This window comes from Colobus angolensis, unplaced genomic scaffold (genome assembly GCF_000951035.1).
Source record: "Colobus angolensis palliatus isolate OR3802 unplaced genomic scaffold, Cang.pa_1.0 Scaffold12, whole genome shotgun sequence".
Classification (NCBI taxonomy): Eukaryota; Metazoa; Chordata; class Mammalia; order Primates; family Cercopithecidae; genus Colobus; species Colobus angolensis.
This window is the reverse complement of record NW_012113141.1, coordinates 3,273,999-3,289,672: the sequence shown is the minus strand read 5'-3', so window position 1 is coordinate 3,289,672 and position 15,674 is coordinate 3,273,999. Positions and strand designations below refer to the sequence as shown.

The following is a 15,674-nucleotide window of genomic DNA, read 5'->3' as shown; positions in this document are numbered from 1 at the left end:
TCACTGTGTTAGCCAGGATGGTCTCGATCTCCTGACCTCGTGATCTGCCCGTCTCGGCCTCCCAAAGTGCTGGGGTTACAGGCTTGAGCCACCGCGCCCGGCTTAGTTATACTCTTTTAGCTATTTAAAAATGTACAGTTAAATTATTTTTACTATAGGCTGTGCCATTTTACATTTCATTCATTCATAAGATCTAGTGGTAGCTCTAATAACTACTTTGAGTGTGAAGAGCTCCCCACCCCCTTTGTCTCCCAGTCCATACCTCCCACTTCTCAACTCACTGTGGTTTGGTTCTGACCTCCCACGCTGTCCTTGCCAAGGTCATCATGACCCTGAGGTGGCTAGATCTGTTGTCCTTGTCTGGTTTTTATCAGCGTGACCCTTAGGGGCTCCTGGCCCTCCCTCCCTTCCCTTGGCCTCTGATGCATCACATGCTCACATCTTTCCTCCTTACCCTCTGACTTTCCTCAGCCTCCTTTGCCATCCTTTCCCCCTCTCCCTAGCCCACCGGGCACACTGGCGTCGCTCATGCTGGGTCCTGTGCTCTCTCTGGGTGACCTCGCTCACTTCCACTGCCTTAACACACCGACGTGAACCTCCTGCCCACAGCTCCCTCCTGAGCTGCCGACACACCTAGGGGGTCTTCACTCAGTAACAGTAATAGCCACATGGATGGACTTGCTCACGTGTGCCGAGCGGTGCTAACCACTTTTCGTGCATTATTTTATGTAATCCTCACAATAACATCATGAGTGGTAAAGCAATGAGCCTGAGGGTTCATAGCTGATATGTGGCAGAACCAGACTCTAGGTTCAGGCCTGGCTGGATCCAGCATTTCTATCCACTCTGCTCTTCTGGACATCTTTTTTATTTTTATTTTTATTTTTTGAGAGACAAGGCCTTGCATGGTCGCCCAGGCTGAGGAGTGCGGTGGTGCAATCATAGCTCACTGCTGCCTCGAATTCCTGGGCTCAAAGAATCCTCCCACCTCAGCTTCCCTAGCAACTGGGACTATTCGGAACATACCACCACACCCTACAACCTCCACCTTCTGGGTTAAAGTGATTCTTCTGCCTCAGCTTCCCAAGCAGCTGGGATTACAGGCATGCACCACCATGCCTGGCTTATTTTTGTATTTTTAGTAGAGATGGGGTTTCATCATGTTGGTCAGGCTAGTCTTGAACTTCTGAAGTCAGGTAATCCACTCGCCTTGACCTCCCAAAGTGCTGGGATTACAGGTGTGAGCCACCGCGCCCAGCACACACCTGGTTAATTTTTAAATTTCTTGTAGAGAAATCTTGCCCACCATCTTGCCCAAGCTGGTCTGGAACTCCTGGACTCAAGTGGTCCTCCCACTTTGGCCTCCCAAAGTGTTGGGATTACAGGCATAAACCACTCTGCCCAGCCCTCTTGGACATCTTATAGATACCAAAGCTCAACAGGTCCCAAACTGAGCCCCTCCTGCTGCAGCCTGGTTCTCATCCATTGCTCCCTACTTCAGCTTCAGGCACCATTCTCCATCCACTAGCTGCTTTGCTCTCTCTTCTCCTTCCTCTTGGCCAGACTTTTTTTTGTTTTGTTTTGTTTTGTTTTTGAGATGGAGTTTTGCTCTTGTTGCCCAGGCTGGAGTGTAATGGCACGATCTTGGCTCACCACAACCTCCATCTCCTGGGTTCAAGTGATTCTCCTGCCTCAGTCTCATGAGTAGCTGGGATTACAGGCATGTGCCACCATGCCTGGCTAATTTTGTATTTTTAGTAGAGATGAGGGTTCTCTATGTTGGTCAGGCTGGTCTTGAACTCCAGACCTCAGGTGATCTGCCCACCTTGGTGTCCCAAAGTGCTGGGATTACAGGTGTGAGCCACCACGCCCGGCTGGCCAGACTTCTTTTACCCATTCCCTGCTTCTCTTGTCTCCAAGTTCACACCTCATTCTATTTCTCACCCCATGGGAGTGTGGCCTGAGGGAAAGTAACTAGTCCACGCCTGCAAGATTCATGTCATCCTTGATGCCCCTCCCTGTGGATCCAATCCATTATGGAGCGGAGCTGACTCCACCCTCCAGAGAGCTCCCAGATTTTCCATTTCTTCTCACCATCCCCACTGTGCACCCTTGGTCCTGGCCACTGTCAGTTCTTTACCAAGTGACACTAAAACGACTCCACTGGTCTCCTGGAAATCTGATCTTGCTGCTTGACAACTGTTCTCCTAAAGCCAGAGTGATGCCCCACAGATGCTGCCAACTCCCTTCGATGCCTCCTCTGCCGTGTGTGTGTGTGTGTGTGTGCGCGTGTGCGTGTGGACCTTCAAGGGCCATCACAGTCTAGCACCTGCTGCCCTGCCCCCATTTCATCTCTCACTCCTCCCATTCCCAAGCTCTGCTGTAGGCACATTAGAAAGGGCTACACACTCTTTTAAACTTGGAGTCTTCTCCATTATTCTCAACCTCCCTTACTATCTTCCCCTAGTTCACTCCCCCCATCTGAATCTGGCTGACTTCCTTCCCCACCTGGCTGCTCACCAGAATCATTTGGGGGATCTTTTAAGAATCCTGATGCACAGAAAATACTCCAGCATCTCTCGGGGGTGGGACCCAGGCATCAGGATTTGAAATCAATCGATACGAGAAATGCAGGGTTGACAACCTGGTTTTGGTCCTAACAACGCTTACATTAGATTAGGCAGCCCTTCCCCCAACCCGCACTTCCCAAAGTTCCTCTCATTCCCTGCCCGACAGCACCTGATCTTATTGTGAGGCGTTTCCTTCTTGTCCTCCTCACTAGGCTCTAAGTCCAGCAATGGGCAGGACCAAGTTAGCTGGTTTTCTGCTGTATCTTCAAGACCTGATTCAAACGAGGCACTCAGTCTAGATTTGTTTCATGAATGTGGAAGTCATTTCAAGGGTGACAGGAGGCTTCCACATTTTGACCCCCCTTCCCTAAACAGAATCAATGGATACCTCTTTAAAAAACAAACAAATAAACCAAAAAACAGACAAAAATTCCCCATGTCACTTACTCAACAGTAGCTTGCAATTCCACTAATATGATTCATTCCTTTGGATTACAACGCCTTGTCTCATTAAAATGTAAATTCAGCCTGAAAATATACCACCTTAATGGAATTAGTCATTTATACTTTGTCCTGAATGATTTTATCAGCTCTTAATAGAGGGGGGAGGAGAAGAATTACCATTTATTGAGTACATCCTATACGCCAGGTGTTTTACACATATTAGCTCATTGAATGAGGTTAAATGAGCTAGTTCTGGAAACACCTGGAGCTCAGAGAGGTTAGGGTAACAGAGCTGGTCGATGAGTCGTTCCGATTGGAACCGACATCTGAGCCTGCACTCTCTCCGTGCCTGCCTGCCTTTGGAGGAGAGAAAAAGCACAAAGAAGGGAGGGAAAGGACACAGAGGACAGGCCTGGGCCTCAGGAGATCAATGTCACCTTCTCCTCCTCTACGTGGCCCAGGATGGTCTGGACACTGGGACTGGCTGGGGCAGAAGGACTTTGGCAATGGCACCCTTGCGGGTGCTCATCCTCTCCACATTCAACTCGCCGTATAAATGGCCCAATTCTATTGCAGGAACTCTGCCTAAGGACTCACTGTATGCGCTGACGTGGAGAGGCTCAACAAATGCTCTTTGAATGGATGAACGAACAGGGAGAGGTAAGCTTCGTTTATCTCACACATCTGAACCAAAGACTAACAGAGATGCCAGGGATTCCAAAGGCCAAATTTTGTATATGCACTGGATTAGACTTTTGCCTATTTTCATCACACAAACATTGGGGCAGTGTAGCACAGCAAAACTGCGTGGTTCGAGGTTGAGGGCCCTGGGGGAGTCCTAGTTCCCCATCTGAAAGCTGTGGGATCTTTGAGTTACTCAGTGTCTTCCAGTCTCAGTGGGTGACACACACCTAACAGGTTGTTTTAAAGCTTCATAAACCCTTCTCAAAGTCTGTTCTCTCCCTCCCTCAGCTTGGAGGTTTTCCTATCAGATTCCTTGGCCTCACTCCAGACCCAGTGAATCAGACCCTTTGAGAGTGTATCCAGGAACTTGCATTTTATTTTATTTTATTTTATTCTATTTTATTTTATTTTATTTTATTTTATTTTTTGAGACGGAGTCTCACTCTGTCGCCCAGGCTGGAGTGCAATGGTGTGATCCCAGCTCACTGCAACCTCTAACTCCTGGGTTCAAGTGATTCTCCTGCCTCAGCCTCCCAAGTAGCTGGGATTACAGGCATGCATCACCCCACCCAGCTAATTTTGTATTTTTGTAGAGATGGGGTATCACCATATTGGCCAGGCTGGTCTCAAACTCCTGACCTCAGGTGACCCACCCGCCTCAGCTTCCCAAAGTGCTGGGATTATAGGTGTGAGCTACCACGCCTGGCGGGAACTTGCATTTTAAACAAGCATTCCCTACATCTTTTGGCTTGAGGCTAAAAGACTGGCTACAATCTTGCTATTCAATGTGTGGTCCCTGGACCAGCAGCATCAGTATCACCTGGGAGCTTGAGGAATGGCGTCTCAGGGCCCACCCTGCCCTTGTCAACAAGATCCCTGGGTGACCCCACTTTGAAAAGCACTGCTTTTCAGAGTCTCCAGCTTTCCCTAACCTCCTAAAGGAGGGAAGGACTTTTAGCTCAGGAGCAAGGCTTTCATTTCATAAGAGGAAGGCTCATGATGCAAAGGTCTGCCTGATGGAAGCTCTGGGGGGAGGACATTTCCATGCATGGACCAAGGAAAACCTTTCACCAATCAATGTTGGTTGGTGAGCAATGGGGACTAAGAGGGCAGGGCAGGACTGAGCATCTAGAAAGGAAAAACCAGCAAAAAAGAGGAACCTGCGGACAGAAGAGAGGACCAGCCCTGCCACAGCCCAGAGGATTTAATGCAGTGAGGCTTGCCTCCCCAATGTTAGACTGTTTGGGGAGGTTTGCTTTTTAACCTGGCAGAATTCCCAAGGAACTTAACCTTGGTGTCTAGGGAATTTGTTAACCTTGGGCAAAGTCAGAGACATTGTTGCTCATGGCTATTACCCAACAAGGGACTAAATCACACTTATTGTATATACATATTTATATATTTTATTTGTAAATATTTCTGAAAAGCACCCCGATATTGTAAAGTTTGGTTTCTGTTTAACTATGACATAAGAGAACAGCAACAAAAAAGCTAAAGAGAAAGTTACTAAGATAAAGAACACTTACAGCAAAATCTCATCTTTGAGTAAAAAAATTAACAACAAATCTGGGAAACTATTTTCTGCGCACCCCTATTAGATGAGAATCACCTCAGTGAAGGAGCAAAATTAGAACATTACACCGGCTTCATGGCAGCACCCGAAAGATGCTTTTGATGATCACATAAATGTTATTTATGGACACTGAGTCCTAGTTTAAATATACCAGGAAAACTGATGTTTAATGAGCAATTTGATGTAAAAAGACTCCCTTTTACAAAATGAATATCAACTCCCCCATTCTCCCTGCAGTTTATTTTCTTCAGGAGCTTAGATACTTATATATTGCATTCGCTTAAAGTAAGACACATCTTTTGCAGGACTGGTCTAGGAGGGCCACTTACTTGATTGTGGGTTCTCTGCCTTCCATGCTGATCACCTGTCCTTCCTATGTGCTTTTCTCTCCCCTAAAGTCTGCAGAAGTTGATTTTAGCCAAGCAGGCCAGTTGCAACCCTGTCACCACCCGCAGTAGCCTTGAGCCAGGCACAAGGCAATTTGGAGCATCCCTCCCCAGCCTGAGAGGGGGACCCAGGGGAGGGTGGGGACCTGGGAGCAGGCAGTTTCCTTTGCGTGTCCTCATTACCTGCCAGGTACTCAATGACTGCCGCCATGTAGACAGGGGCGCCCACGCTGATTCGGTACTTGAACGTCCCTTTCTTCAGATAACGCATCAGCCTCCCCACTGGAAAGATGACACCTGCCCTGGCTGAACGGGACAGCTTGGACATTTTCTTCTTCCCGCTCCGGCCCGACATCTTGCCTCAGTTTCCCTCTCAGCTTGCTGACACAGTGGCCTCCCAGCACTAACACAATGCTGAAAAGCAAAAAGGGAAAGAAGACAGAGTTGAGGAAGGGTAGTTGGCAAACATCTTGGGCACAGTGGCATGGCCCTTGGGTACCACTGTGACATCTCTGACTGCCCCGGGGAGGCAGCTGAAACCTGGCTGCCACTGCAGGTACAGGAGGCACGGAGTCAGGCATGGGGTCTCTGAAGGGCATGCGCAAGCTCACCCACAAACATCCCTCCCCCACCAAGGCAGCCCGACCTCAAGAGGAAAGGCCACAGAAAACTGTCACTGAATAGGGAGGTCTCGATCCTGTGGTCAGCTGAAAAATGACCCCCAAAGATGTCCATTTCCTCATCCCCAGAACCTGTGACTGTTATCTTATATGACAGAGACTTTGCAGATGGGATTAAGCTAAGGGTCTTGAGATGGGGAGGTTATCTTGGATTATCTGGGTGGGGCTAATGTAATTGCCAGCGTCCTTAGAAGACAGAGGCAGGGGGTCAGAGTGGGCAGTAAGAGATGTGAGAACAGAAGGAAAAGGATTTTCCCCTCAAAACCACCAGAAGGAATTAGTCCTGCTGATACCTCGGCTTTAGCCCAGTAAGACTAATTTTGGACTTCTGACCCCTGAACTATAAGAGAATAAATTTGTATTGTTTTAAATCACTAAGTTTGGGGTAATTTGTTCCAGCAACAATAAGAAAACTAATACAATACCTCTTGGCTTATATGACTTTGCCCATTCTAATGGTTAGTGTGTTAGTCTGTTCTCACACTGCTAATAAAGACATACCCAAGACTGGGTAATTTATAAATAAAAAGAGGTTTAATGGACTCACACTTCCACGTGGCTGGGGAAGCCTCACATTCATAGTGGAAGGTGAAAGGCATGTCTTATATGGCAGCAGACGAGACAGAATGAGAGCCAAGTGAGAGGGGAAACCCCTTATAAAACCATCAGATTTCGTGAGACTTATTCACTACCACGAGAACATACGGGGCAAACCACCCCATGATTCAATCATGTCCCACCAGGTCCCTCCCACAACACATGGGAATTATGGGAGCTACAATTCAAGATGAGATGTGGGCGGGGACACAGGCACACCGTATCAGCCAGGTTTGACAGACATAATTGAGAGCTGATGCGTATTTCTCAGACACTTTTCTAAATCATGCAGTAATGTAGCACTCTTAGAAATGGAAACAGGCCAGAAGAGGCAGTTTTACTGAATATGTGTGGTATGCAAACATAGCAAATGAAAAGCCATAATGCAGCCTGAGTTTCTGTTCCTTGGAATGGGGAATCCAGGTTGATTTTGGGGAGAAACTTCACAGTCAGCACAAAGAGGTGAATTCAGCACGAGGAATTAAGAGACAAATATTCACTGTTGCTTAAGGAAGTTATCTTTGTGTGAAGATAAAAAATTACATATTCCTGGACAGAGTATTTGTAAGCCCACCTGCAATCTAGAAAATTGTAGTAGATCTTGGGTGGGCTCGATCTGCTGGTTGACAGAGTGTTGTAACCGACAAATGGAATATACTCTTCAGTAAGTAAAAGCAAATTACAAGGGACAAACGGTCAGGTGCAAAGAAAAGGAAAATGACATTTTCTAGGAAATGTGTTAATACATAAAAGCTCTCTTCCCCAAGGTCAATGGCGTTCTCAGGGGCTGTTTCCTCTGGAGATGAAAAATGAGAAAGTCAGGAACAAATTGAAGTTGGTTCTATCCATTGATCCTGGTTAGGTCATCATACCAACAGGCAAGATGGCAAAGGAAAGGAGGGTCCAAGGAAGTCGCTAAACATATGACAGAAGAAGGTATTAAATGAATGCTTGGCTAATATGAAATAGATACAAAACCGGGATTTACTTAAATCTGGGTGAAAGAGTGAACAGATTTCAATTTTCTAAAGCATCTGATAACTCCATTATGACCAAGGAGACTATATTAAAGCTCTGAAATTAGCAACAAACCCCTTTCTCAACACTCACCTGTCTCTGAGGTGAATGATTCAAGTTTGGGGCATTTTAGTATATACTTCATATACATTATTTAAAATGCTCATATGTATTTACTACTACCCTATTTTATATTTTATATGTCGTTCTGCCACCAAAGGATGTAGCTATTCATCAGTTAGGTACAAGCAAAGATGAGAGAAGTGCCTTAGACTATTATCTCTTTGACCACAAGGCCCAGGGATCAGACAATGTTGTCATGTTGTTTTATCACGTTGTTGTTTCTTCATCTGGAAGAAACAAGATCTCCCACATTTGCTGTGCTGCTGCTGTCTGTGGCTGCTCACTCTCATAAATCCGCTTGTAGGGGTTTTCTCTTTGAGGAAGCAAGCAACTATGTGTTAGGTAAACATATGGAGGGCCTGCTGTGAGCACTGTAGCAGGAAAGAGGGGAAACAGACAGCATTGCTAGCTGGGTTGTGGTGCTCTAAATGGAGGTCCTCTTGCTATAGTGGAAAGAGCCCAGGACTGGGGAACAGGAAGTCCTGGGCATAGTGCCACTTCTACATAACTACAGTCATGCACCCCACAATGACCGCACATATGACGGTGGTCCCATAAGATCATAACGGAACTGAAAAATTCCTATGACCTAGTGACATAGTTTTTGTTGTTGTTTGAGAAGGAGTCTTGCTCTGTCACCAGGCTGGAGTGCAGTGGTATGATCTCGGCTCATTGCAACTTCTGTCTCTCGGGTTCAAGCGATTTTCCTGCCTCAGCCTCCCAAGTAGCTGGGACTATCGGCGTGCACCACCACGCCTGGCTAATTTTTGTATTTTTAGTAGAGATGAGGTTTCACCATGTTGGCCAGGCTGGTCTCGAACTCCTGACCTCAAGTGATCCATCCTCCTCAGCCTCCCAAAGTGATGAGATTACAAGTGTGAGCCACAGCACCCGGCCAACCTAGTGACATCCTAACAGCATAGCACAATGCCTTACTCATGTGTTTGTGGTGACACTGATGTAAACAAACCTACTGTGCTGCCAGTCATATAAAAGTCTAGCACATACAATTATGTATAGTATATCATACTTGACAACAAGTGACTATGTTGCTCTACTCCTTCTACTTATTAAAAACAAAGTTAACTGTAAACCAGCCTCAAACAGGTCCTTCAGGAGGTATTCCGGAAGGAGGCGTTATTATTATAGGAGATGACAGCTCCATGCGTGTTATCGTCCCTAAAGACTTTCCAGTGGACAAGACGTGAAGGCGGAAGACAGCGTTATTGATGACCCTGACTCTATGTAGGCCTAGGCTAATGTGTATGTGTCTTATTATTATTTTTTTTAACAAAAGTTTAAAAAGTTAAAAAAAGTTTTTAATAGAAAAATGCTTATAAAGCAAGCCTATAAAGAAGGAAAATATGTGTAGCTGTACAATGTATTTGTGTTTTAAGCTGTGTTATTACAAGAGTCAAAAAGTTTAAAAAGGTTAAAAAGTTTATAAAGTAAAAATATTACAGTAAGCTAAGGTTAATTTATTATTGGATAAGGCTCATTTATTATTAAGGAAAATATTGTCTTTTAAATGTAGTATAGCTTACATGTACGGTATAAAGTCTACACTAGTGGACAATAATGTCCCAGGCCTTCACATTCACTCACCACTCACTCACTCACTGACTCAGCCGGAGTACTTCTAGTCCTGCAGGCTCTATTCATGGCAAGTGCCCTATACATGTGTACTACTGTTTACGTTTTATACTGTATTTTACTGTCCCTTTTCTAAGTTTAGAGACACAAAAACTTACCATTGTGTTACCATTGCCTGCAGTATTCAGTATGGTAACATGTTGAGCAGGTTTGTAGCCCAGAAGCAACAGATCATATGATTATAGCCCAGGTGTGCAGGAGGCTGTACCATCTAGGTTTGTGAAGTCCACTCTATGCTGTTTGCACAATGACAAAATCACCTAATGATGCATTTCTCAGAATGTACCCCTTTCGTCAAGTGATGCATGACTGTAGTTATTTGAGCTTCACATGTTATTTGTTTGGACCTCAGTGGCCTCATCTGTAAAACAGGGGAGGTGGCTAACATCCTTACAATTGTTCTGCTCTTAAACATCCTGATTTTTCTGAAAGGCAGTTTTCAACGATTTTGGTCGAGAAGCTTAGGCTCTGTAAGCAGTCGGTTCTAAAGACTTAAGAGCCTACACAGGCTCATGAAGGTGCATTAGTGACTCTCCTAAGCCAATTATGTGCTTTTCTCAGTTAATGGTAAGTGGGATTGGAGGATGATTAGTAAGTCTGGTTGTCAAGAAAACCACCTGAAAAGCCCATCACAGGGTGGATATGCTCTGTGAATATGGTGTGTGCTGGCTGGTCTTAATCCCTCCCTACCATGCTTCCACCAGAGAATGCTGCATGACGTACAAACATCACAAGGGCAGGGACACCCCCATGTACGTGCACACACACACATGCACGTGCACACACACAGACATGCACACGTGCACACAGACACACACGCGCGCACACACACACTTTCCTCAAACAAAATAGCCAGAGAATGACTAGGTGTGCAGGATAAAGCCATCTAGGGACTTTCCCACTATTAGCTGTCAAGAGAAGTCACAAATTGCCCTAAAAATTGGAACTTAGGAAGAGGAGTAGAAAAAAAGCAAGCGACTTCAGGGCACAGATGCCTAAAACACTCATGAAGAGGCCAGGCGTGGTGGCTCACGCCTGTAATCCCTAAACTTTGGGAGGCCAAGGTGGGTGGATCACCTGAGGTCAGGAGTTTGAGCCTGGCCAACATGATGAAACCCCAACTCCACTAAAAATACAAAATATTAGCCCAGTGTGGTGGCAGGTGCCTGTAATCCCAGCTACTCTGGAGGCTGAGGCAAAAGAATCACTTGAACCCGGGAGGTGGAGGTTGCAGCGAGCCGAGATTGCACCACTGCACTCCTGTCTGGGCAACAACAGTGAAACTCCGTCTCAAAAACAAACAAACAAAACCCAACACTCAGGAAGATAAAATAGCCACATAAGGAAAATCAAAGTAGGAACAAGTAGAGAAACATACCACCTGCACATTGTAAAAAAGTCCCTAAATGTAAGAATCATCCCGAACATGGTACTTTATAACAAGGTTTTCTCTCTGTGGCTTCCAGACTTCCCTCTAGGTGAGGGCCTTAGAGGAAATCCCCCTGGGTAGGGGATGCAGCTCCATCTGAATTCTAAGTGTGAGACGGATTGACTTACGCATGTATTTTAAGCAGGACTGGAAAGTTCTCCATGCCTGCCAAACCCATCTTTTTAGGTCTTGTGCAGAATTTAAGCAGCCAGGCACCTATCTCCCAGGCCCTCCCGGGGACTCAGGGCTGTGAGGGCCCTGCACACGGACAGTAAGAATTAGAGCACATCCAGGAATCCCTAGGGGAAGCAAGGAGGGGCTGATGGAGCTGACATGTTACATCTATCAGAGCCCACCGACGGCAGGAAGTGCTGAGCCTCTGGGGCCACTCCAGAGAAGACCCTGCTTTCTAAAGACCACCTCTCCCCAAAAGCCTGTGCTGGATTATGCCTGGAGTTATGATAAGTTATAACCCTGAACTTCCTTCTTTCCCAGGCCACCCTTTCCTCCAACTCTATTTCGTCTTGGGAAGTCAGGAGTCAAAAACTTGAATGGGTTTTTATCCACATCCTGGGAATTGGAGTCTCGGTGTAGGCCTACTGTCTAAAAAGAACCACTGCAAGGTGAAAATTTGTTTCCTTCAGGAGAATACTTAATGTTTACATTTAAGTATTAGCCTGAAGGAAACAAATTTTCCACTATAAGACAATTTCGCTCTGATTAGGCAAAACTTAAGGACTATGATATACTAAGTTTACACATTTGGAGAGCGAATATGGCTGGACGCAGCTCTTGGTGTGCTCAGAGACACCGTGTGGGCAATCCCTGGAGGCCACGCGGCTCTGTTCAGATGGGCCCATCTTCCCAGATGCACGTGGGATATAGAGGAAACCAGACAAACCCTGGATCTGCAATGTACCTGTCCTTTCATAGCAGAAAGACCACGGTAAACAGTCTTATAATTACTCATAGAGAGGATCAGAGCATTTCAAGCATGTTAAGGGTGAGAAACAGGAAGGTAAAACTCCAGACTCAGAGAAGAAGAGGGAGAATGCGGGGCTCCTGGCTCGTTCCCCCCAACCCCCAGGAGTACAGCAACTGGAAGCGCATCGTTGGTCTTGTGTGTGCTGGGAAAGAGGCATATTCAGACTCTGTTGTTTCAGGATTTATTTTTAGGTTTGGCTTTTAAGCCCATAACAACACCGACAGGTTAGATTTTATATATAACACCGGGTAAATATGAAATTGCAGCATTGACTCAGACACAGGCAATAAACTCACACCAGACTATTCAAATAACTACTGTATTTCACTGATTTTATGATGCACTTTTATTTTTTAACATTTTACTGTCTCTAGAAGTCAGTATGCATCTTGCAATCGATACCATCATAGATTCAATGTAAGACAGTATTTATGGAGCATTTATTATTGAACAAGAAACTATATTAGATGTTGTTAAATTTACATGACCCTTGTCCTCCAATATTTTCCAGTGAAGTTGCCTGACAGACCCAAATGAAGTTTCAAATAGATGTTAGAGCCATGGTTCCCAAACTGTGCAGAAGCACTGCAGGGAGGTTTCAGCTTTCCCTTGAATACAGCCATAGTTGGCCTCTGTGGGACCCCACCACTACCAGCTCCCGACGGTTCAGTTTCAACAGTAGGGTGCACTATGTTCCTTTCGGTGATGCCCATTTTTTTTCTTTCAAAGCTGGGTTTTTGGTTGTTGCTGTGATTAAAAGTAAGTTTTGGGTGAAAGTCAATACAGAACAGAAAATGAGGGTGGTAGTGTCCAATCTGACTCCAAGGTCTAGGTATCTGTGCAGTGCCCAACAGCTGTACGCATTGTATTTGTAATTCATTGTGGTTATTTAAGAACAGAATAAAAATACTTTTTCCTTTTAATTCATGTGTATTATTTTCCCAAATGGCTAGTACAGTGTTAGAACATGAATACTTATTAAGTTGTCTGGGCCTAAACACTTCATAAATGGAACAGGCAGGCATTTCCTCTGCCCTAGTGGTATCAAGAACATGCTAGAGACACTAAGAACTCTGAGAAAGTGAGGGAATTTCTATGTGAGGGCCCACCACCAACAAGCTTAAACCTATACTTGTGACTTGCTCAAGGTTACCCTGAAGCAAGGAAAATAAGAAAGTTAAAGAAATTATTTAAATATTTTGGCCGGGCGCGGTGGCTCAAGCCTGTAATCCCAGCACTTTGGGAGGCTGAGACAGGCGGATGACGAGGTCAGGAGATCGAGACCATCCTGGCTAACACGGTGAAACCCCGTCTCTACTAAAAAAAAAAAATACAAAAAAACTAGCCGGGCGAGGTGGCGGGCGCCTGTAGTCCCAGCTACTGGGGAGGCTGAGGCAGGAGAATGGCGTTAACCCGGGAGGCGGAGCTTGCAGTGAGCCAAGATCCGGCCACTGCACTCCAGCCTGGGCGACAGAGCGAGACTCCATCTCAAAAAAAAAAATAAAAAAAAAAAATAAATATTTTGAGTTTATCTTTAACCTAAGGAATATTTGCAGAGTAAAAAAAAAAAAAAAAAAGAAAAAGCAAAAAGGAACCAAAATGTATAAAATGAAGAGCAACAGTTTCTCACTCACTGATCTCATTTAGAGAGACAAGTACAGGCGACAAGGGTTAATTTTAGTTCTGGTGGCTACCTCCAAAACTCTCATGCTTATACCTCCACTTCTTGATCTATTTTCATTTTTAGACAGTCTCTATCTGTGCCAAAGAAGGATGAGACCTTAACCTACCTTCCTCCTCCCTTTTCAATTGTTGACAGTTATTTTTTCAGTTTTATTTCCTCCACTGATTGCCTTGGAAACTTGAAGTAATACTGTATACTCTAATCTCTGTTTCTGACTTCATCAACTTTGGGGATTATCTCTCATGTCATCATCATATGAGACGAGGATATGAGCGCCCTAATCTTTCCCTGGTCCTCTCCTCTCTACATCACCTCCCTAAGCTCTACTTCTGTCTTCTATACTTGCTATCGTCCTAGTTCATAACATATATATTTTATTCTATAATCACAATAAAATCATTCACATTATGACTCTAGATTTATTTTGAAAGTTGAACTCCGTTTACATGGTTAAGACTTTCTAAATATTGTTCCCCGTAGAACTGAGTATAGTGCTTATCACATGTGTAAATATTCTCTGCAGAATCAAGTGTGATGCTAGCATCACAGTTTCTTCTTTGTGGTCCAGCATTGGAATCCTTGAGTCCTCATGTCAAGATGATTTTTTTTTTTTTTCTGAAAACCTGATGTTCAAAAGCATTCCATGTTTTCTGGGGCTTCACATTTGGACCACGTCTTTCTTTTATAGCTTCCTCTCTAACCCTGAAGTTATTAACTATAGTTGATTCTCAATATGTGGGGGTAGTTATGTTCTATAAAGTAGTCAGAAACACAGAATTAGCAAAAACTGAAAAATTGCTCTTAGGGGAAATACAGGGTTAGGCTCCTACAAGACTCTGGTCACAACATTTCATCAACTAATCAATACTTAACCTTGTTTTATGTGTATTTGTGTTCTAAGACACCTTGTTTAATAGATACTGTTGACTCATTAACATTGAGCTCCCGGCCAACAGCACTGTAACACGTGCCTGAAAGAAGCTTGCACATCATGGCCTTCTTGCACTTAGGAATGCTAGACATCATTTCAGCACCACACCTGGGGGCCATTGTAAACAGCAAAATCACCAACAAAAAGCACAAACATGCGAAAAACATGGCACTAAATAGGGCATGGAAAGGGCACTTGGTTGCAGTGTGAGCTGAAACAAGAAGGCAGTCACGTGGTGCAACCTCAGCTGGGAAGGTATGCTTGTGGCGACTAAGATGTTTTGCTGCTCTGTGCACATGCATGTTCTAGAATGACCATGAAAGTGCCGCAAGTATTGATTTGGGGGTTCCAAATACATTTTAGCATGTAGGCAAATTCACAAATACAGAATCCACAAATAGGAACGTGGACCATATTTTTCCGTGTTGACAAAAGATATTCCTTTACCATGTCCTCAAAATCACTCAGCTTCTCAATCATATTGTTCTTTGTAGAGACCCTGTTCTTCCTAGAGAACCGTTTGCAGAGGGGTTATTCTCAAAGCCCTCTGACCTCCAGCTCTAGTTTGGAATGGGTGTTGTTTTAGCCAGCGGTCTTCTTGGGACTGGTCTTTCTAGGACCTATCTTCTCTGTTCATCCTTGGCCCTATGACTTCCTCTTTCTTGGTTTTCTCCCTTGTTTTGTTGGTATCCACCTGATATAACTCTTCAGAAACAGGACAGGGAAGTAAACTTTTTTTTCTTTCTTTTTTTCTTTTTCTGAGACAGAGTCTTGCTCTGTCACCCACGCTGGAGTACAGTGGTATAATCATTGCTCACGGCAGCTTTGACCTCCTGGGCTCAAGCAATCCTCTACCTCAGCCTCCTGAATAGCTAGGACTATAGGTGTGCACCATACCCAGCTAATTTTTCTGTAGAG

At 44.8% G+C, this 15,674-nt stretch overlaps 1 protein-coding gene across 2 annotated transcripts in view; it reads right to left on the bottom strand.

Annotated features, from left to right (window-relative positions):
- The window catches only part of LOC105501396 (core histone macro-H2A.2), a 60,510-nt gene that overhangs the window by 30,743 nt on the left and 14,093 nt on the right, over window positions 1-15,674 (bottom strand). For both annotated transcript variants that reach the window (XM_011927325.1, XM_011927335.1), the window contains one exon: window positions 5,841-6,071. In XM_011927325.1, the coding sequence (XP_011782715.1) occupies window positions 5,841-6,012 (172 nt within the window). In that variant the 5' untranslated portion in view covers window positions 6,013-6,071. The remainder of the gene's footprint in view (window positions 1-5,840; window positions 6,072-15,674) is intronic.